Here is a 23540-nt window from a genome sequence, read left to right on the forward strand (position 1 = left end):
AAAGGATTGTCTTTCTCCAAATGACCAGGAGCTCCTTTAACCCGTTGCTTATAATGCCTAATATATACTTGTCAGGATACACTCTGGGCATAATGTTTCTACCTTTGATAAGAAAATGAATTCCATATACTCCTATTCACAAAACATTTTATTCTCTAATCTCTCTGAGACCAGACAATCATTCTTTAGGTTGATAAACCTAAATATTTTTGACAGTTTATTCAAAATATAATTAGAAACAGCAAAACTGGGCTTTTATGATATAAACGGAACTGCTACACATACGAGATGTAGACATTAAACTGTTTTATAATCTCTGTGCAAATGAAACCAAGTCTTTTTTTGTGTGCCATTTTACCAAAAAAAGCTTAACTAAGGAAAAGATTATGGCCTCCCTTTCATGGAAACATTCTTCCTGTCCTAAATGACTTGTCTACATATCTTTTTATGTCCTCAGGAGAATAAAGGCATGTACTTTCAACACATTTCACATTAAACAGTGGTCCTAATCTTCTACTTAGTCTGTGTTAGCATATTCCTGAGATTTGAGTTCCTCAATGTTGTTTAAGGAGGTGCACTTAAAAAAAATATATCATTATCTAAGAGTCCAAGAAACATTTATTTTACTTTATTTAAATACTCAACTGATTTACAGTCACTATAAAAGTGTTTCAAAAATCCAGATTCTTCTTCTTTATTATAGACAATAGGTGGATCCCTAATAGAGAGCATAAAATTGTTTCTGTAAATTCAAATATACCCCCTCCCATTGGCTGACATTGTAATTTTGCATTCTCAAAACTTTGATATCAAAATCTTGATATCAAGATACACTAAAAATACTTCCCATAAATCAGAAAAAGTAATTGAAAGCAAACATTTAGAGGTGAAAAACTGAAAATTTATAATAAAATATTAATGATAACACATGAAATATTTATCTGTCATTAAAAAGCAAGGTATAACAGCCTTAAAACCTCTAGGGCACTTAACATTTTTAAAAACCTCTGGTCTTTTCAGGACCTACCTCACTTTTGAACGTTAAAAAACAAAGTGCTATTTCACAAACCCTTTTTTCCCCCTATAGTTCACCAAACAAACGAAGGGCTTCCTCATACCTTATTTAACGATGCCCAGCTAGCCAAACCCTGTTCTCAGTTTATAATACCAAGAAAGGTGAAATTTCAAACACAGATCTCTCTGACTTCAAGCCAAATGTCCTCTCTGCCTGACATCTTAGTGATCCTGGTCCACCTAGAAAAGATTAAACTGTGGTTAATATCTGTGAAGACAAAGCATGATCTATTTGAAAAGATCTCCTATAAAACATGTTTTACAGTAAAACTGGTTTAAAATTGTGAACCGATTATGATGTAAATTTTATTTACATAGAACTCCTTAGTCCTCACAATATTGGATAAAGTCTTTCGCGTTTATAACTAGACTTCTGCTTTTAGAAAGGTAAGCAGTGTATTAGATTTCCTTCCATATATTGCCTGACATTTTAATGAAGTCAAGAGAGGAATACAGAGACTAACTTCATAAACTATTTGTTTATTATAGTAAACTCTTATTAATTCTGTCTTGCTGATGTGGAATGTGGGACCATTTCCCCCAGTATGTGTCTCTGTAGTATCTCAGAAGAAAAGATTTGCTAAACAGTTTTCTTACACATGATTATTTAAAACCTTCTTAGCCTCTCAAGTTTTCATACTAGTATTTCTGTGTCCACCCAAGTATGTAACTTAATCCAAGATCCTGTCAGATCCCACCAGATAAAATCTGTGTTAACTCAAGTTTTAGAATAGATTTATTATCTTACCTCCTCCCATCCCTCACATCTCACAAACTTATCATTTGTTTTCTGTTACAACCTTTGTTCTCAAAACGTCACTTCAAATCCTTTTTGGAAGCAGGCAAAGTAGAAAAAATAATATTAATTAATGAACAGGATTGCAGGTTACTAGTTCAGAGCAAGCCAGGCTTGCCCTCGTGTTTTCAGGTTGCATGAGTGGTCTCTAGACTGAGGGGTCAGGGCTGTGATTGGAGCAGGCGCTGAGATCCCCAAGTTGTCCATAACCTGATACTTTAGCTAACTGTTTGTCATGATAGTAAATGACTTGGTCAGCTTATGATTTTAGAAAGACATTTTTAATCTTCTGCGGGGTGTTAAATGTAGTAGAATTACTAATAATGCATTAGAAACGTCCTGCAATTTCTGAGATTCCTTTCTAGGAGGTATGATTTCTAAATATCAAATACTGTGTGAACACAGTCCTCGGAGAACTAGAGAGAAAGCCAGGTGTGGCAAGAGGCCTGGGCTCTGGGCATTCTTGTGTGAGCTTAAACGCACCTCTGCCAGTCACCTAAATGGTTCTGAATAAGTATGTTAATCTCCAGAGCTGAAATCTCCTCACTGCTCAGGTGGGAATATTAATTCCTACTCAGAATGATGTTTAAGAATTAAATGCATTACCATAAATAGATGGTACACAAGAGAGGCTCAGTAAAAGTTAGCCTCCTCCTCTCTGTTGTCTATATTAAACAACCTTATGTATATGTGCTGCCGAAGCAAGCACTGTATTAAACAACCTTAGGAATTTGGATTCCACCATTGTAGAATTGTGGTCATTTGACCTTCATTATTGTTTACCTATGCATTATCTGTGTAAAAAGGACTTACTAACCAGGTTGGGGTGAAAGGTTAATAATAACATTTAATGAATGAAATAGTTTATAACTATTTTTTATGAACCTCAGGATGTTGCATACAAATTGGCATATCTGATTATAAATTACTATTAGCTGTTCATTTTAAGCAGGAGTTCTACTTGGAAGCATTTTAAAGCACTTAGTTTGTTGAGTGAACTTGAAAGTCCCCCTCTCCTCAACGTTTCTAAACACTATAAACTCAGACTTTCTTCCGCTACCTTCCTACCCCCCAAAACACTCAACAATATTAACTAGTAGAGATTTTTAACAGTCTGTGAAAAGTTGCACTGAATCACCCCTATATAATACTGTCCCCATATTGAAGCTATGTGACAGCACCGAAGGATGTTATGTGCCTTATATAATACCATTCAGGAAGTGGTATCTCCTTACTAATTCATTTTTTCCTGTGACTATCAGTTTGTAACGAAGTACACTCTAGAAGATATTTATACTTTTTCTAAAGAAGTGGTACAAGCTTCTCTCTGAACCATGAACCCTTTATAGCTTCAGATTTAGTGGCCAAGAATAAGACCTCAGTGCTTAGTCATGGCTAGAGAAATGTACTGCCAGATCTTGGCACAGTATTAAGGAATTCTTGGACAGGAAAATGGCTTCCACTGGCATTATACCTATACACTATGATGTACAAACATTTTAAGCCTGTGCAACTATGGGGGGTAATGGTTATCTTTATGTATTTATTTCAATAACTTTTAAAACAGGAAAAAATGCTCTTTTTTTCTAAGATATATTTTGTAATTATCATCTGCCATCTTTGATCTTACATTAACTAGCCTAAAAGGATTGACTATCAAGTAATAATCAAAAAATAAAATTCTTATTTTTTTCTGAGTAGATTATTTTTACTCTTTTTGCACACTGTCCCATTGGTCTTCATATTTCATTGTTACATTCGATGTGTGTTCTGACTCAAGCCAAATTTAGGAAAGAATTTATTTCTATATTGGCACCAAAATGTTTCCTTTCAGTGAAATGTTTGTTGTTGTTGGACAGGTAGAGACATCTCCTGATTACCCAGAAAAGTTCTACATGTTGGTTCAACATCACCTGGTTAAATGAAGACGTTTTTAAAAGCAATGGGTAGGGTGCTCATTCTCTAGACTCACACTTTGACTTTTTTCCACATGGTTATATTTGACAGGTAGAGATTAAAGTAGCTCTCTGAATGGTTGTTCAAAACAGAAAGAACTCATCATTATTAAAACTCATGCCAAATTTTTTTTGAGACAATCACTTTCTGTATGTCAGTTCAGTATCACATGCACTCACGTTTTGATGGTATGGAGCAAAACCAGAGATAGCTTACAGTGGCATTCTGGGGATGTGTAACTTAAGAAATTGAGCCTGGGAACTAAATTTGGGAGGTGTGCCCTCCTGTGAGGTTTAAACACTGTTAATTTGAAGAACATTCTTTCTGGGCTTGATTATCAGTATTAACTATTTATATTCGTTAGTACTATCATTCTCTGTTGAAAGTGTTCTTTGTGTATTCCCTTTGCCTTATATATTTTCTTAACCACTTCTGGAAATGAATTATTTTCTCTATACCCAATCAATATCCACAATATGTGGACTGCATTTTGGCTGGTGGGGTGGCTGGGGCAACCAGTGCTCTGTAGCAACAGGATCTTTTTGAAAAAGGAGCAAAATAGTTTTTGAAAAGGAATAAGCAAGATAAAATCCAGACAAACAAAGTCAGTGCCTGATCAAAATTTCAAAGGTAATAAAAATGAAAAACTAGGTAACACCAAAAATATGAATATTAAGGAAAAGACTAAACTGAGTACAAAGCTTAGGTAAACTTTAGTAAATTGTGGAATACCATGAACTATTTTTTTTTTTTCTGAGAAAGATTAAAGAGGAAAAGGAGAACTGTCTCCATTCATAGATAACTGAGACCAAGCACAGAGTTCTTGAGCTTGTCAATACAGTTGTCATATGGTTAGTAGCAAATGAAATCTCAGGTATGAGGCAAATACATGCTTCTGTTATATGGACTTTTAAACAGTGTATCCTTAGAAGTACAAGTTTATTCAAAACATTTAATTCTATATGTCTTATGGATCTATATGAAATGTATTGTCATATTTAGAATAGATTTACTCTAGTCCTATACTATAGTTCTCTAGTACTTAAAAACGCTGCTATCTGAACTGAAGAGGAAAGGAAGCCACGAAAAAGCCTCAGATAGGGCCACTTACTAAAACTGTAATAATGTGGATTTGCTTAGTCCCTTTGAAAAAAATTGTGATTCACTTTATGGATTTTTCCTTAAGTACTATTGATGGAAAATTAGATTCACACTTTCTGTCACAGGTGAGTCAACTTTTTACCCCCAATTATTTGTTTATCATTAATTCCCATACTTGCAAAACTGTTGAAATATTGCACTTAAGTTAGCAAGACGTTTTCAGCTTGAAGATTAAAATAGTTACTATTAAAATAGTTACTATTTAATAAATATTTGATAACAACAAACCTAATAAATGCCTCCTATTTTCTTATTGCTTCAGAACTGCATTTCCCAGACTTCAGCTCAAGTCACATGTTACCTGTACTATTAAATTAAAATTTTAAAAATAGTTAAAATTTTTCCTTAAATTCATTTACTTATTTATTTATTCATTCAACAAATATTTTTTGGCACGTATTATGTAGGCACTATTCAAGCCACTTTAAAAATAACTTCTAGGGCTTCCCTGGTGGCGCAGTGGTTGCGAGTCCGCCTGCCAATGCAGGGGACATGGGTTCGTGCCCCGGTCCGGGAAGATCTCGGAGCCTGTGCTCTGCAACAGGAGAGGCCACAACAGTGAGAGGCCCGTGTACCACAAAAATAATAATAATAATAACTTCTAGTCTTATTCTAAGATATATGTGAAATCATAGGTATAATGTTTTCGTATTTTTCTAATATAAATTTATATGGGTATTTAACTTAAAAATGATTAAAGGTCTGTCCATGTTCCACCTAAAACAATTTCACTTGCCACCGGTGGCACTTTGGGAAAGACTGCTTTGGTGTTTATACAACACCTTCCTATTTATAATCTTTTTAGATCCTCTCCATAAAGATGCGCACAATTATTTCCATTTGGAGCTCAGGGAAGTGGCATTCCTAAGGGCACAAGTCACAAGCAGCTAAACCAGGCCCGAACCCTGGTCTCCTAACTCTAAGCTTAGTACTCTTTGCATGATACCATTCCACCAACAACAGGAGCTGCTGACACTGTAGAAATGGTATGGGAAGTGAAGAATGAAAAGGGGCAATTGAGGTCAGCTGTTTTATCTCTGTTATGAAATCTGTGACATGGCTCTGCTCTATCCTTTGACCTTTGTGTGACAGCTTTGCCTCAGCACTAAGTACCAGCAAAGTAATCACCAAGAGATTTAATCCTGTTATCAGGGATTAAAACCTGCGGGGAATTTTGACATCTTCTCTAGTTAATGGGCTGTATTCAAAAGTGATCTAGGATCTTTGGTCCAGGTTCTTCTAATACATACTATACCTCGCTTTCAGAGTGTCACTTTGGCTCTCTGAAATGTTTGTGTCTCCTTTTGTCATAGACTTATTTCTGAGATACACTACATGCTATTGTGCTGACCCGAGATCAAACTTAATTAAATCACCAAATGTTTAACACGTGCCTTTTGAACAGAATAAGCAACCAGAGCGTCAGACTTCTTCAGAAAACTCAAACTTCCACCATATAATAATGTCTGGCTCTATGGGTATGTTTCTAACCCTACGGAACAGACTACAGGACTATTTATGTCAAATAATTATTATATCTAAAGAATCTGAATGAATGAAAGAAGGGATTTAGGATTCACCAAATGTGTATATTGATACATGAGGTAATATATGTACTATAAATACATATAAGTTCTGGATATCTTTTTCTAATTCTAGAATGACATATGTGCAGAGTTATACCATGATAGCAATTACTGTTAGCATCATCACTGTTAGAATGAGAATATGTTGGCAGATTATCAGTAAAGATACATTATAAAGTTCTCCCCCAATTTCTCACCAAGATAGGAATCAACTTATGGAGCTTCTGCCTTTTGGATATACAGGAATATAAGATTATGAAATTACAGATTAAAATAGTGTCTTAAATTACTTGCTCCTTCAGTGTAAGTTTTATTTTAAAATATGTATGTGTTTAATCTTTTTAATGTTATATTTATGTATTTGATTCCCAGTACTTTCTTCATTTACAAGTTAGCTAAGTAATTTATGAGGGAGTATTCATTAAATCATTAAATATGATTTCTATTTAACTAGAGATGGAATTTATTTTGTTGTTCCCTGACACCTTTGGTGGGGGGGAGGTATCTTTAAAGACTTTCTTGAGTATTGTGTAAGTAGATGAATATTTCCCCAGAAAAAACACACCCGCTTCATGTATTATATTTCATAATACAGAAGAGTCCTAAAATTAAGAAACCAAATAAACTAAACATTTACTTGTGGATATGTATGATCTTGTCATCTCAGAAATACAGAGTGATGTGTGTCTTACTTATATTTAGTTTCAGAAAGCACCATCATTGCTTTCTCTTTCAAGGTCATTGAATCCTTTATAAATAATGTAATTTATTATGAGATACCATAGAACCTTAGAGGCATATTTAAATGAAGAAATCATGGTAGAGAATTAGTTCAGAAAATTATCCAAGCATAAAAAATTTTTTGAAGATAAGCTTGAGCAAGTATCATCTAAATATCTATAAAACTATAATTGGATTTAAAATAATTTGACCTAAGTTTTTTAGTATATGTGTATATACATATATACCTACATATGTATATATGTGTGTGTGTATATATTTATATATATACCTATATATATTATGTATATTTCAATGTATATTAGAGTTGTTGTGGTGGAGAGAGGTTGCTTTGGAGTCAGATCTGAGTTTCAGTGCTGGCCATGTTGCTTAAACTCACTTAGTCCCATCTGTAAAATGACAAAACAATACTAGTGTGCAGTATTACCACATTAAATAATAAAACAGTACCTTCTACATAATAAATGCACAAGAAATGCTTTTACTGCCCCTTATTTCTTAATTAAAAACAAAAATAGATGATTTTTTTAAAGTAGTTCAACCTAACTTAGTTTTTTAAATTAAAACCAATTGGGTAAGTTTTCATTGTGATGTGTTGCTTTGTTTCACTGTGAATCTGCTTTCTGTTGCCTGCATCAATCCCTGCTGAGATCTCTCACTGCACCAGTTTGTGTCTAATAGAAGTTTATGTTACAGGAGAGCTTTCTCCTTGCTGCCAAGAAAATAATTTAAATATAAGCAGAATTAGCTATAAATTACATAAATGTAGTGTGTGAAATATCTTTCATATTTTCTTTGTGTGAGTGAATGCAAGATAGAACCTCATTTCTAATGTGAAATGTGAAAAGGTATCCAGGCACCTTTTTTTAAAAAACAACACATGGATATATTCATCTTACTTAAGCTTTTCCAGTCATCCCAATAAGACACTTCATCACTCCTGTAGAATTGTTACTGGAACAAAGTTCTCTCTTGTTCTGGCACAATAGATTAGGTATCCCCAATGAATGTGTGTATATAAGACATTTGGATCCTTTGGGACAAAATACAGAAGTCATGAAAAGGAAAATGTTTCCATTATTTGACTGTTTTTCTCACGGAATAATTAGAAATGCTTGTTTTCAGACTTGATAATGGAGACCCTTTGTTAATCATTACTGTGTACTAGATTTGAAGGGGTCAAAGAAAAATTATTTATGAATGGTGTTCATGAGTCAGGAAGATTTAAAGACAAAAGTTAATCATTCCCTTGCTTATTAGTGTAAATTTTCTTACCCACTAGGCGTTTTGGCAACCTCTGAATTTTTATACAAAAATAGTGTAGGGCTGAGGGAAAAACTGGGTTAAGGGATGGTGGGGGACTTACTTTGAAGCTATATTTACACAGCAAGCAGTACTGTTTCTACTTAGATTGTGTTTAAGATCAATAAAAGTAGCAGTGTTTTTCTAAATATGTTTTTATTCACATACAACATTTCCTATTTATTAATTGCTTTTCTTAGGAGAAGTGGCTTCAAGAACCACGATAGAGTTTATAAGGGGCAGGTGGCAAAGGCTGCACCTCCCCTTCCCCACTAATCCCCCAGCCACCATTTAGTGGCACACTGCGATGAGATAGCAGACGTCACATAACCTAGGCTGGTGGGGGAAAGCAGGACAGGGAAGAGGACACGCCCATCAGGTATAGCAACACCCTCTTCCCACATCATTAAGGAGTACGTGCAGCTTAGTGCCCCACTCGTTCTCTGGCCTCTGCAGAGCCTAACGCCTACTGAGTAACACTAGCTGCTCTATGCTTAGCTAAGTGTTCAGCGTGACTTGTTGCATTTTAATTCTCACAGCGATTCTAGCAGGAAGGTAGGTATTATTGTCCTCACTTTAAAGAGGAGGAAACCGAGGCTCAGGAAATTTAAGTGTTTTATTCATGCTAGAAAGTGAGGAGGTTGGATTCAGACTTCCATCTGCTGGCTCCAAAGTCCACCGCCTTCACTAACTACCGCTCTTGTTCATCCCTAATGGAATACAGCTTTGCAATTGCTGAGCATCAGGCAGTGCAGAAAGCAAACCAGGATCTCTTGTTTATATGATTTTGTGAAATGAAAGTTGTTTAAATTCCAAGTTTTGTTCTTAAAACATTATTTTGAAAATGTTGACACTTTTGAAAGCGAGTCTTTCATTTCCCCTGATGTTGCAGCCTGGGAGCCGCAGAATCAACCTCTGCTGGAGTGAGGACAGAGCATTTGACAGGGCAGTGAGAGTTAAGCCCCCTTTCCCCCAGTGCAGCACCTGCTTGTACAGCAGGAAAATAAACACACTGTTAACAATTGCAGGTCTGGGTAATGTGGTTTGGTCTTCATGCCTTCACTCAGGTGGAGCCCGAGAAGTTGAAGACACTAACAGAAGGTTTAGAAGCTTACAGCCGAGCCCGGAAAAGGAACAGAAAGTAAGCACTATTTTTTTTCTGTTTTGTTTTTCAAGGATATAATTTACTGGTTTTCCTTCAAAGGGACAATGAAATCTCACTGATTTTGTCCATCTTGGTTCTTGCCTAAGTACTGCTTAATAGTTATCATCCAAGAGGACCATTATAGATAAATTAGCTACACAGAAAATATTTTCTTAACAATTTATACTGTGTGGGGGGTTTCCTACTTCATCAGCTCTTTCCTTACTCCTTCCGTCTCCATCCCTCCCATTTAATGGGAAAGAAAATATGATTAATATTCTCAACATGTAGCAATTAGTCTCTGAAAGTGTAGCAAAAGTATATCCCTTTGTAATTCAAATACTTTGGGAGGGGGAATACCCCCCACCCCTAGTTGTACACATGTGAATAGCTTTGGCAGATTAACTGTTAGTCAAAGTGATGGTAAATAATTATTTTTTCTTGGGGCAGGGGCAATAGGCTTTCTTTGGAATTATAATAATAAGTTGAACTTTGGGACATTATTATTATTCCATTTTTTCTAGATCTTTATAGTCTGAGTAAATGTAGTATGGACAAGTAGATAATGTTTGAAACACAATTTGACTGTAATGCAATGTAGTTTTATATATCATAACTATTATTTCATTTTAAGGTAGAGAACTATAAATGTGCTTCTGTATATGTACATGGAAAGTTATTTTAAATATATATATAATCAATACACCTGTTCAGTTACTATAATTTTCATATTATCCAACATCTAAGAATTATGAAAACATAATGATTAGTAGTGTGTCTTGTATAAAAGACTTATATAATGATAATAATATCTATTAAAGGGCACTCATTCTCTTAGTGGTGTCTTCAGTAATTCTTGCCAGAGCTAAAATTTTAGAGCTCAACAAATCTTGGGGAGACTCTCTTCACCTCACTAGAATGTCTCATAAAAAGATGCCAGCTGCAAGGAGTAAACTCCTGTGCTCCTATGTTCGGGACTCCTTTGGAAGGTAGCAAGTTGGCACTGGTTGTGGTGAGGGCCAAGTGAATTGCCAGATTCACTATAGAGAAGGCACACAGTGAGGCAAGTGCCCTCCCCTCTATTCTGACTGACGTGACACAATGCAGAGCTTAGTAGTAGAATAAAGCCTATAAAATTCATACAAGGTCTGGATGAAAGGAGGGAAATTGCAAACCTACATCACAAATTTTCAGTGGGCCATTTGCTTTAGAATATTCAATAGTACTTGTTTATTTTTTTGTTTTTTATAAATTTATTTATTTATTTATTTATTTATGGCTGTGTTGGGTCTTCGCTGCTGCGCGCGGGCTTTCTCTAGTTGGGGTGAGCGGGGGCTACTCTTCGTTACGGTGTGCAGGCTTCTCATTGTCGTGGCTTCTCTTGTTGCAGAGCATGGGCTCTAGTCGCGCAGGCTTCAGGAGTTGTGGCACGTGGGCTCTAGAGCTCAGGCTCAGTAGTTATGGCGCACGGGCTTCGTTGTTCCGCGGCATGTGGGATCTTCCCGGGCCAGGGCTTGAACCCGTGTCCCTTGCATTGGCAGGAAGATTCTTAACCACTGCACCACCAAGGAAGCCCGATAGTACTTGTTTATTGGATGTAAAATATCCCTGAAATCTTTTCTTCGGTGAGGTATGCCAGTTAGCTGGATTATATGCAATATATCCAAAACCGTTGATAACACAGAAATAAAATAACTCTTCCAAATATTTAGAAATACTGCCTTGAAATGAGCTGTATTTTCCCCATAAATTTGCTATTAAGCAATTTCTGAAAGGTAATGAGTAACAAACAGCAGTTTAAGCATTTTTCCTCAAAGCCAGTTTACTATTTCTGGTGAATTTATATGAGTCCTAAGTGGCATTATCTAAAGGAACTCTCATGAAACCATAAACTTAAGAGTATAGATTGGAGAGGTAAAAGACAAAAATATGAAGCAAAACAGCTTTGTTTATCAGACTGTTGTCTAAGTAGACTGACTTGCCTTATAAATGCCTAGTAGAATACTCTACATTTTGCATATATGATTTAAAATCCATTTTTCTATTCTCCCAATCAGAAGATGGGCCAGAATTACTGAACCCATTTATAGATGAGGACACTCAGACCGACATAGTTTAAATAATTAGTTGAAGGTTACATAATGATAAATGATATGTTGAACCCAATCACTTATTTATTTATTTAATCATTTATTTATTCTCCAATTTAAGGAGATTAATTTAGCAAAAAATCTGTGCCTAACAGGCACAATGCTATAGTCCCTGGACATCACTGTTTAGTGAAGGAGGCAGATGTAGAAACAAATAATTAAGATGCTGAAGTTGCAATGACAGGAATATGTATAGTATATTTTGGGATCACAGAGAAGTGGCATTAAACTCAGGTAATGGAAGACGTCCTAGAGGAGCTAAAATCTGAGCCAAACCTTACACACTGCATAGGTATTAGCCAGACAAAGGAAACGAGGACGATGGGGTGGGGTGGGAGATAGCATTTAGATAAGATCAGCAGTTGGATTTAGGGGACAGGAAACTGTAAAAGATGTAGCCAAAGATATAATCAGGAGCCAGACCATAAAGGGCCTAGTAAGGCCTCGTGGGTCTTCATGTTATTGGAAGTGCCTGAAGGGGACAGGTGGTTGGATTTTCACTTTAGATATAGATATATGGAGGATAAATTTTAGGAGAACAGTATTGGAGACAAGGGCATCCATTTAGGAGGGCTTGTCAGAGGACAGGGGAGGATGAGGACTCAAACCAGGAAGGGAGCCATGAGACTGGAGGAGAAGGAATATGATCAAGATATATTTAGGAGGTAAAACTGACAGAACATCATGGTGATTTGGTTGGAATGTGAAGGAGAGCAAGCAATCAAGGACAACTCTCAGGGTTTTAGCTTGGATGACTTCATGGGTAGTGGAAACTGAAATGGGGAACACAGGAGAAAACTGTTGAGTGCAGTATGAGGTACCTGTGATCTCACAGGTACAAGTCTGAAACTGGGAAGAAGTGGTATTTGATTATGTAAAACTGACTGCAGTCACATAGGGATACTTTTACCAATTTGAATAGTGGGCTACGGATTGAATGCTGGGGCACTTGAACATTTACTAGAGATAATGAAGGAGATGGGAATAGTGATCAGAAAGGAGGAGGAGAACCAGGGGGTAGGGGAGTTGGTTTTTGACCTCAGTTGAAATCCTGTTTCCATCACTACATAGCTGTGTGTACCCTTGCATATGTTATTTAACCTCTCTGAGACTAAATTCTTCATTTCTCAAAATGGAGATATTAATTCCAACCTCTTAGAATTGTTATAAAGAGAACCTTAACATAGTACTTCGCACGTGGTATTTAGTAAACAGTTATTTTTATTGTAAAGATACAGTTGAAACAAACAAAACCATCGTGTATTTTTGCCTGTTGAAACGTTCTATCACCATATTAGACGTTTAGAGCATTATGTATTCATTTTAATTCCCAATATTCTATAATCAAATCAAACTGTACAATAAATTAATATCTTTAAAGTGATGTGCTTATTACAGCCTAATCACAAAAGAAATATTAATGTATTTATTGAAGAATCACTCAGGGTCATTTTCTACTTAAAAGAGGGAATAGCTTCATTAAAGAAAAAGATTACATAGCTTTTAGATATGTTATGATTTTAAGTAAGGATCAAATCTTCTGCCTATATGTACGTATATATTTGTTCAGTAACCTTATTTTTATGAATCTGAAAAGTAATAAAGTAATAACATAAATCACACTTTTACTTTAAAACCAAGAAATGATACTTATTGTATTAAATTTTCTTTATCTTTTAAAATTGAAACATAGTTGGTTTACAGTATTACTTTCAGGTATACAACATAGTGATGCAATATTTTTATAGATTAAACTCTGTTTAAAGTTATTATAAAATACTGGCTATATTCCCTGTGCTGTATGTTATATCCTTGTATCTTATTTTATACCTGGTAGCTTATACATCTTAATCCCCTTCCCCTGGGGCTTCCCTGGTGGCGCAGTGGTTGAGAGTCCGCCTGCCAATGCAGGGGACACAGGTTCGTGCCTCGGCCTGGGAAGATCCCACATGTCGCAGAGCGGCTGGGCCCGTGAGCCATGGCCGCTGGGCCTGTGCGTCTGGAGCCTGTGTTCCCCAACGGGAGAGGCCACAGCAGTGAGGCCACACACACAAAAAAAAACAAACAGAAAAATCCCCTTCCCCTATCTTGCCCTTCACCCCAACCCCTCCCTACTGGTAACCACTAGTTTGTTCTATGTATCTGTGAGTCTGTTTCTGTTTTGTTACATTCATTTTTTTTTTTTTTTTTAGATTCCACATGTAAGTGAAAACATACAGTATTTGTATTTCTCTGACTTATTTCACTAAGCATAATACCATGTTGTTAAAAATGGCAAAATTTCATTCTTTTTTATGGCTGAGTAGTATTCTCATTGTGTGTATATATATATATATACCACTTTTTTATCCATTCATCTGTTGATGGACACAGGTTGCTTCCATATCTTGGCTATTGTAAATAATGCTGCTATGAACATTAGGGTACATGTATCTTTTTTTTTTTAACATCTTTATTGGAGTATAATTGCTTTACAATGGTGTTAGTTTCTGCTTTACAACAAAGTGAATCAGTTATACATATACATATGTTCCCATATCTCTTCCCTCTTGCGTCTCCCTCCCACCCTCCCTATCCCATCCCTCTGGTTGGTCACAAAGCACCGAGCTGATCTCCCTGTGCTATTCGGTTGATTCCCACTAGCTATCTACCCTACGTTTGGTAGTGTATGTATGTCCATGCCACTCTCTCACTTCGTCACAGCTTCCCCTTCCCCCTCCCCATATCCTCAAGTCTGTGCTCTAGTAAGTCTGTGTTTTATTCCCGTCCTACCCCTAGGCTCTTCATGACATTTTTTTTTCTTAGATTCCATATATATGTGTTAGCATACGGTATTTGTTTTTCTACTTCTGACTTACTTCACTCTGTATGACAGACTCCAGGTCCATCCACCTCACTACAAATAACTCAATTTCGTTTCTTTTTATGGCTGAGTAATATTCCATTGTATATATGTGCCACATCTTCTTTATCCATTCATCTGTTGATGGACACACTTAGGTTGCTTCCATATCTTGGCTATTGTAAATAATGCTGCTATGAACATTCAGGTACATGTATCTTTTAAAGTAGTGTTTTCACTTGATATATCGAGCTAGTTCTCCTCCCTCCAGATGTGGTCAGGGATATGCACACTGGCAATGGCTACCTCTGCCCTGGTCAGAGGGTCTGTGCGGGCTCCATTCCCTCTAAATGTGTGCACTCTCACTGGCAATGGCAGCCCCTGCCCTAGTGGAGAGCAGTGCCAGAGCGAGAGGGGCTGGAGCCCCCCAGTGAAGGCTAGGGAGTGTGCTGGCAAGCCAGCCAAAGCACCAGGCTATTTCCAATATGCTATCTCTCTGCTGTGTGTGCGTGGGGGGGGGGGGTGGCGGGGGGGTAAGCAAGTCTGTGCATGCACTCTTCAAGAGCGGAGTCTTGGTTTCTTACAGCCCTCCAGTAAGCCCCACTTGTTTTCAAACCAGCTAAGGGGCTCATCTTCCCAGTGTTGGACCCCAGGGCTGGAATGCCTGAATGTGGCTTGAACCCCATGCTCCCCAGGGAGGATCTCCAAGCTGGTGATACCCCCTCCTCTTCTGTGTGCAACTCCTGACCAGATATCTTCTCCTCTCTTCCTGCCAGACTCCATGTGGACCTTTCTCTACAGTCTTTGTTGTAGAAGAGTCATTATTTCTATCTCCAGGTCATTTTCAGTGAGAGTTGCTCAACAAGTAGTTTTATTTTTGATATATTCATTGGGGCGGGGGGTGGGGTATGCAGGTAGGTTCAGTGTCCTCACACTCCACCATCTTGATCTCTCATGTGTTGAATTTTCTTAAATCTGCATACTTTCCCTATAGGTTTTAGAATCGAAGTTTCTTGACATTTATGTCTTATCCAAGTTTGTTCTGTTCTACGTGAAGTGAGTTGCTTAAATTCTGAACTGACAGTCCAGAGCAACGTGCACTTCTCATTTCCCTCTTATTTCTCATACCATTCACAGATGTGTACCTGGCTTTTTTTTTTTTAACTAATGAGGATAAGGGTAATGTGTGACAATGTAGGCAGTGAAGGTAAGTGGCAATTATCTCCATTAATAATGAGAAATGTGATTATATGAACATCTATTGCTTAATCAAGTAGCTTTTAGAGTGTCCGTCAGTAAAAATGTTTATTATTAAATGTCAGTGGGGAAGAGAAAATAGTAGAAGAGACTCCATAAGGAGGCCCTCTGGACTAGAAGACTGAATTTTGACTAATTTTTCATTTCATGGACTCATGGAGTTTTCTCTTCCTCTTTTAAGCTCATTTTTTCCTGACTTGACCAGCTAGTGTAAAAATTAGTATGCAGATTTGACATCTGGGAAACTCTCTTTACCTCTTGATTCCAATGATGTATTCATGTAATTTCCTGCACCATGTCTCCATATTTATTCTCTCTTCCAAAAGTAGTCATTTCACCCTCTAATAACTACTTAAGTTTGTTAAAGGAAAAACATACTAATTACCTTAAATTGATACAAGGTGTTTATAAACATTTTAAATATCTCGTTGAAGAATGAAATCACAAACTAAAATTTTGCCTATTTATTCAACAAATAATGTTGAATTATTTTTATTCTTTAATGGTGATGTTACTGTAATTTTTCATAGTTAGGGAAAACATTTTTATGACTCTATTACTTTTGAAAATTATTTGTAGTTAAATATCCATCTTCTTCGTTATAAAATTGCAGTTGGTTTCACCAATTTTCCCTAAAAAGTCATGAAGTATTGCATACAAACAGTTGTCATAATACCTACTTCATCAGATCGTCATAAGGATTAAATGAAATAATGTATATAAAGATTTAATACAATTCTTGGCACATATAAACTTTTCAATAAATACTAGCTATTTTTGTTATTAAAGGTGAGAGAACCAAGATTCTCTGATGGTTTTTCACTGAAACATTTTACCTCTTTTTAGATATTAAGAACTTTTACACAGTCAATTTTAAACCCATAAGATAGTAAATAAAAATTCATAACAAATATATTTCAAACTTACGTTCATACTTTTATACAAAAGAAATAGTAAGGATAAAGCTATTTAACACATTACACAAGGTGTAATATTATCAGGCAACTGGGCAGTTTGTGATACTGTCAAGACGTTTGCTAAACAGTCCACAAAAGGGGACCCAGCCCAACCCCAGCTCAGCTTAAATTGCCCTACAGAGTTCCGGGATTGGACTCCTATCCAGTCACCCAGAATCATGCTTAGCAAACTCCTCATTGGGAAAACAATTCAGACTGACTCCACAAGATGCCCAGGGCCCCTTAAAAGTGGAAAATGTAGGTAAATAAAAGACAGTATGTGAATAGATTATATCAACTTGGACAGTACTCAAAAATAGCAATAAGGGCTTCCCTGGTGGCGCAGTGGTTGAGAATCCGCCTGCCGATGCAGGAGACACGGGTTCGTGCCCTGGTCCGGGAAGATCCCACATGCCGCGGAGCAACTAAGCCCGTGAGCCATGGCCGCCAGGCCTGCACGTCCGGAGCCTGTGCTCCGCAACGGGAGAGGCCACAACAGTGAGAGGCCCGCATACCACAAAAAAAAAAAAAAAAAAAAATAGCAATAAAAGGGAAAGAGAAAAGTTGCAGAATGGTAGGTATGTCAGGACACCATTTGTATGATATATATATATAAAACACATAAAAGACAATACTAGGTACTGTTCATATATATATAAAACACATAAAAGACAATACTAGGTACTGTTCATGGATGTATAAAATATTAAAACACACTGTAAGAATACACAACACAGTTAGTTGCCTTTGGGGAAGAGGGTGGGAGAGTATGGGACTAGGAATTGATAACAAATGGGAACTTCAGCTTAATTTTTTTATAAAATGAATTAAAGGAAATATGTAATTTATTAAGTTTATTTTTGGAAGTGGGTTTGATAGAGATTGCTAATTTATTCTATGCACTTTTCTGCATTGTTTACATTTCTAAAAGTAAATGAGAAGAATATAAAAGCTAGAGGGTAGCTTACAGGCCAATAAAAGGTGGGGGAAGAGGTTGGTGCTGCATTGCCCTTATAATTTAGTTACAACCACTACATTAATCTTTCCTTTCAGTTAAACTGACTTAAGTGCATATATATTTCCCAAAGTATGGAGCCGTTGTTTCAGCTTTAGACAAATATTTTTATTTAGTAAATATATGGAGCATCCACAAGGTACCTAGCAGTATACTACTCAGGATTATATACAGAAACTAAATGTATGAATTTTTCAGTCCTGGTGTATGAGGGTAAAACTTGGTGAGGGCTGCGGTAAACCAAAAGGCCTCATCTAAAAGCATTCCACTAGGGCTTCTCTGGTGGCGCAGTGGTTGAGAATCCACCTGCCAATGCAGGGGACACGGGTTCAAGCCCTGGTCCGGGAAGATCCCACATGCCGTGGAGCAACTAAGCCCGTGCACCACAACTGCTGAAGCCCATGCACCACAACTACTGAAGCCCGTGAGCCTAGAGCCTGTGCTCCACAGCAAGAGAAGCCACCACAATGAGAAGCCCGCACGCTGCAATGAAGGACTAACCACAACTAGAGAAAGCCTGCGTGCAGCAATGAAGACCCAACACAGCCAAAAATAAATAAGTAAAATAAATAAATTTATAAAAACAAACTAAATAAGTAAATATTTTAAATAAATAAATAATAAAAGCATTCCACTAAAGCTCAGATATGTTTCTAAACATGATGTGAGCCAAACCAAATGGGTCTGTGAGCCAAAGTTTTCTACAACTGCAAATTTCCAGTCTCCTTGTAGATGATGGGATAGGACTTAATTCTTGGAAAGCCATGCTAACAGCCTATTTTGAAAAGGTTTACCTCTGCAGCTTTTCTGGTAATTGTCATGACAAGATAAATGAAATGAATCACCTGAGTACTCAGAATATTTGGGTATTTCTTTATATGCATGAAGAAGGAAAAATTAGAGTGGACATAACTATAGACATGGATAGTGTAGATTTGCCTGATTTTAGTTATTAGTTCAACAGCTTCCTAGATAAAACTTTCAATCATGGCAGATGTTCCATGTGTTATAGTACATGTGATGATATGCTGAGTGGAGAGAAAAGGTCAGGCAAGTGATAGACACTCTGAGCCCATCATTCTTTATTTGCTCAAATAGTTATGTCATTTTGGTTTGTGGGGGCAAAAAAAAAAATGTGGCAGAGCCTCAGGTGTAGCGAGTTGAACTGTTTCCCACCTGGAACAAATGTGTACCAGGATTTCAGCCTTCACTTGCTCAACTCCTGAAACCAGGACGCTCCAGAGAGGGTAGAGGGAGCTCCCTAGTGGCCAGAGCCTGAAGTTCAGAGCCCTTCCTCTGGCCACACAGCCGGACCGCCTGCAAAAGAGACAAGCCAGAACAAAAGGCAATGCAAAGCAGGCTGGACTCTAAGAGGACAAGTTACATCTGTGGGAAAAGAGACCTGTGGCCCAGGTTTCTTGAAAAATCATCAGACTATGGAAGAAACATGTGGAAGGGGAAAGAATCCGTTTTCCCCAATCATGTGTTCATTTTTTTTTCTGCAGTTATGTGACTTTATCATTAGTATTCAGTCGTGAGAATCCCAGAGTATTTTGTCATCTGAATTGTCAAATGTGAATATAAATTGACTTTCTCTTGTGGATTGGGTACTTCTGTTCTCTGATTAGGGAATTACATTGAGATTTTGTTTCTTTAATTTATTAATATGGTGTGTTGTTTTCATTAATTCCAGAAGTGGAAAGCTAAATAACCATTTAGAAGCTGCTATTCATGAGGCCATGAGTGAACTGGACAAAATATCTGGGACTGTAAGTTAATTTATTTTTCCATTATACTGTGTTTCTTTGGAAATAAATTGTATTATACTTTTTGGTGCAGACTCTTAAGTACTGTCAAGCAACTCACATAGCAATACTAAATTACTAGGCTCAGAAAAAGACTGATATCAGAAAAGATTAAAAATAACTTTAGAAAAAATAACCTAGTGGTATTAACTCTATTTTTTTCCTGCGATAAGTACCTTTTTTCCCCCACATAACATTCTTCTAAAATGTGAGCAGCAAAATATTGAAGTTCAAATCACAGCTTTTACATTTGACTCTCAGAATAGCAGTGATCATTAGTGTTGCCTAAGTATTCAGTAATATAAATTTCACTCTGCCCATAAAACAAAAAGGGAAATTGAACATAGGATCAAGATCAAGAGTATATAGACCTCTCATTTCCCTTCTACTGTTACATAAAAAAATAAAATATTTGGCCCAAAATTCTGTTGTTAAATTATTTAACACTATAACCACTGGTTTTAAAGAAGTAGAGTCTACTTTTTCTTTACATTTTTTTTTGGATGGTGCATATAATAGTGTTGAATGTGAGAAGTTTACTCATCATTCTCTAATTTATATATTGGCTAATGTAAATGCTCAAAATATAATTTTGATAATCTCTAATAAATGTGAATTATCTAAAGCTACTCAGCAATGAAAGGTAATTTACTTTTACTTGACACTGTGTTAAGAAGGTTATCTGAATCCTAACAAGTCGTCTAGTGGCTATTGAATGATAGAGATAAGTTATACGTTCATAGAATGTTGGGACTGGTATGGACTTTAGAGATTTTGTGATCTGACACATCATTTCAAAAGTGGGTAAACTGAGGCCCTGAAATGTTAACTTTCCTGGTAGAATTATAGGAAGATTCTGGAGTGGAGGTTATAAACTCAAACACCTTCTAGGGCCAGGCAAATAATATCATTAAGTAAAAGGGGTCAGGTATGAGTAAAAGAGAAATTTCAGTGGATTAAGAAATGCCAACCAAGATGCACTGGTCAAGGTAGGCTGTGTACCAACTCTCAGTCTTAGAGGCTCAACGCCATAAAGATGGTTCCTCACTTGGGTCTCCTTCTGGTTGAGGAAGGGCTTGCCCCACACAATCATTCAGGGGCTCAGATTCTTTCTATTTCTAGTGTCCACCCTTCCCTAGGGCCTCAGAGTGCTCCATTACATCCTTTGCATCCAGCCCAGCAGGGGAGAGAAGACCGTGTACACAGAGGACACCAGGATAGGTTTTATGGGCCAGACCTGAAAGCTCATCACTTCTGCTAACTTTCCCCTGGCCTGACCCAAAAGCCATCATGTGGCCTTCTTAATTCAAGAGGACTAGTAAATGTACTATACACCATGCCTGCTCAGGAAGAAGAGAAAAGGGTTTAGCAATATCTCGCTAGTCTCTGTCTCAGGACATTTGGCCTTTGTGGCCAGCGGGCAGTCAGCAGTGCTGGGGACCCTGGCAACTTGGGGGCTGTGCTCTATCCAGAAGGAGCTCCTGCTTCCATGCTGCAGCACATCTGAGCCATATGAGGAATTGTGTGAGTGTTGCAAGATCTTCCCATTTTTCATGAGATGCTACAAGTCTAGAAGTAAAATTTCTCATTTTTCAGTGTTGCCAACTATTTTTGAAATATTAAAACACCATATAGCTAAATAAAATCCCTTTCCAGGCCACATTTGATCCACAGGTTACTAGTTTACAGTCTTGAATAAAGGCTTCTTTCCTCAATTTTGAAAAGGTTTCAGTTGGCTCTTTATCAGAGACTAGTGGTTTTAAAGAATGTATATGGAAGGGTTAGGAGGATGAAGCAGTGTGAGAAACTCATAGGTGTTATTTTTGAAATATAATATTTTTTAAAGTTTTCTGTATTTGACTGTGAATACCATTGGCCTTTGCTTTTATCTAAACATTACCTTTAAAACATGCATTTGAGCCAACTTGTAGTGGATCTTGAGAGCTGATTCTGCACATCTCTTCCTAAGTCTGAGTTCTGTGACATCCCATTGGTAGCCTGAAACTGGCCGTGGTGAAAACGCGTATTATACCACAGAGATTGGCATATGCTACAGTGGGCTTGTGTCCCTCCACAGGAAGCTGGTTGTTAAGCATTTACTACACCATTGCCTTGGGCGCATCCTGCCTTTCCTGGGTCTTGACCTTGCCTCCTCCTATCTGTATCACAACAGCCACAAAACAACGTGGGGCACCTGATCACCTCCCTTGCACTTGTCCTCTGCCCCTCAAAACCATACATGCTGTCTGATACCTGGGAACCAAGTTCCACCCCATTCGATCTGATACACAGCCAGCCCTAAATGAGGCTAGTTTCTGCGTTAGCATATAAAGATGAGTTGTATGAATTGCTCTTCCCAGACTACACAAGCTTAGATTTGCCAACAGATGGTAGTGGTATTCTGTTTTCCATCCGATTCTTCTCCCAAGTAAACCTCCTTGGGCTGAGTTGTGAGCATGTTTGTATTATCATTTGACCCTTCTTAGCAGTTATAAAATAAGTACAGTGATGAAGTAAAGAAGAAAATATGTTTAGTATATATTTATTCACTTTTCCAGACTTCAGTGAGATTAGTGATCCAGGGAATCTCTGATGGGAAACATCTTATTTTTGTCTTAAATGGACAGCGGGGGTAGCAGCTGCAAGTCCCATTTCCTACATTGATTTTTTTTTTTTCCAGTTCCTCCTCTGTATTCCACTAGTTGGGGGTGGGGGAGGTCCACAGAGTGTTGCCCTGCTTGTTATTTTCCAAGATTCCTCATCCTCTGTAGTGACTGTGGGCACGCTGTGATCTGGGCCTTGGTAAAAATTTTAAATGCCTCAGGATAGCAGTGATAGAAAATGAGGGCCAAAGTCTGTTCCCTACCCTGTTTCTTTGTCAGAAATCATATGGTGTTTGTGATTTCAATCTCTGTTGTTGTTGTTTTTTTCCCCATCTCTTTTATTTCCAGGTTCACCAAATCCCACAGGGAGACAGACAAATGAGACCCCCCAAACCCAAGAGGAGGAAGATCTCCAGATAACAGGGACTACTCCAGCAGTGCGCAGTGTTTATGAAAGGAATGTGCACAGATATAGCTGTATATAAGTATTGATATAGCCACTGTTATATCAATATTTATACTATGGCAGATAGTTAACACCGCCACAGGGTGCTAAAAGAAACAGTGATACAATATGTTTTTTTTTTTTGATCAGGAAGGATAATGAATGCTGGAAAACCAATCAGAATCCCTGAATGATGAGAGTGATAGTCAAGAGATTATTGAGAAACTCTTTTTCTATAATACTAAAATTGTGATTATAAGAAATAGTCCAAATGTTTCTGAAGAATTTTCCATGTTGTATATAGAAAATGCAGAATTTCATGGTGATATCAAAAATGTAAATATTGTACAATATTGTCATGTACAAGCATACCTAATGCACACTTTATCTTTTATTGTACAAAGAAATAGTGTACAAAATTCTTTGGTTTCTATGGAGTACACCTACCAGAGACTACAAGTGTAAAGTGATAAATAAAAATACAACCTAAATGCTTTTCTATGATAATGTAAAAGATGCTGTTTTTGTATTTAACAGCAGAGAAGAGGCATGATAATGTATTAACTGAATTATGACATACACTGCACACCACCGAGTGTCCATTTATATTGTCTGTTTGGCATGAACCTTGCCTGGAAGCACTGGACTTGATTTCGGGTGTCTAGGAAATCGAAACCTTGCAGATTTCTAAAGGGACAAGGGCTCAC

The 23540-nt window shown here is 37.2% G+C and overlaps 1 protein-coding gene across 6 annotated transcripts in view; it reads left to right on the forward strand.

The window, feature by feature from the left end:
• The window catches only part of MBD5 (methyl-CpG binding domain protein 5), a 396020-nt gene extending 372682 nt beyond the window's left edge, over positions 1 to 23338 (forward strand). For 3 of the 6 annotated variants that reach the window (XM_067025974.1, XM_067025971.1, XM_067025975.1), the window contains 3 exons: positions 9645 to 9757; positions 19674 to 19749; positions 22737 to 23334. In XM_067025974.1, coding sequence (XP_066882075.1) covers positions 9645 to 9757; positions 19674 to 19749; positions 22737 to 22808 — 261 coding nt within the window. In that variant the 3' untranslated portion in view covers positions 22809 to 23334. Of the gene's footprint in view, positions 1 to 9644; positions 9758 to 19673; positions 19750 to 22736 lie in introns of all 6 variants that reach the window. The other 3 variants (XM_067025973.1, XM_067025976.1, XM_067025972.1) reach the window with 2 other exon arrangements.
• Positions 23339 to 23540: the final 202 nt, after the last annotated feature.

Source organism: Kogia breviceps, chromosome 2 (genome assembly GCF_026419965.1).
Source record: "Kogia breviceps isolate mKogBre1 chromosome 2, mKogBre1 haplotype 1, whole genome shotgun sequence".
In the NCBI taxonomy this organism is placed as follows: Eukaryota; Metazoa; Chordata; class Mammalia; order Artiodactyla; family Physeteridae; genus Kogia; species Kogia breviceps.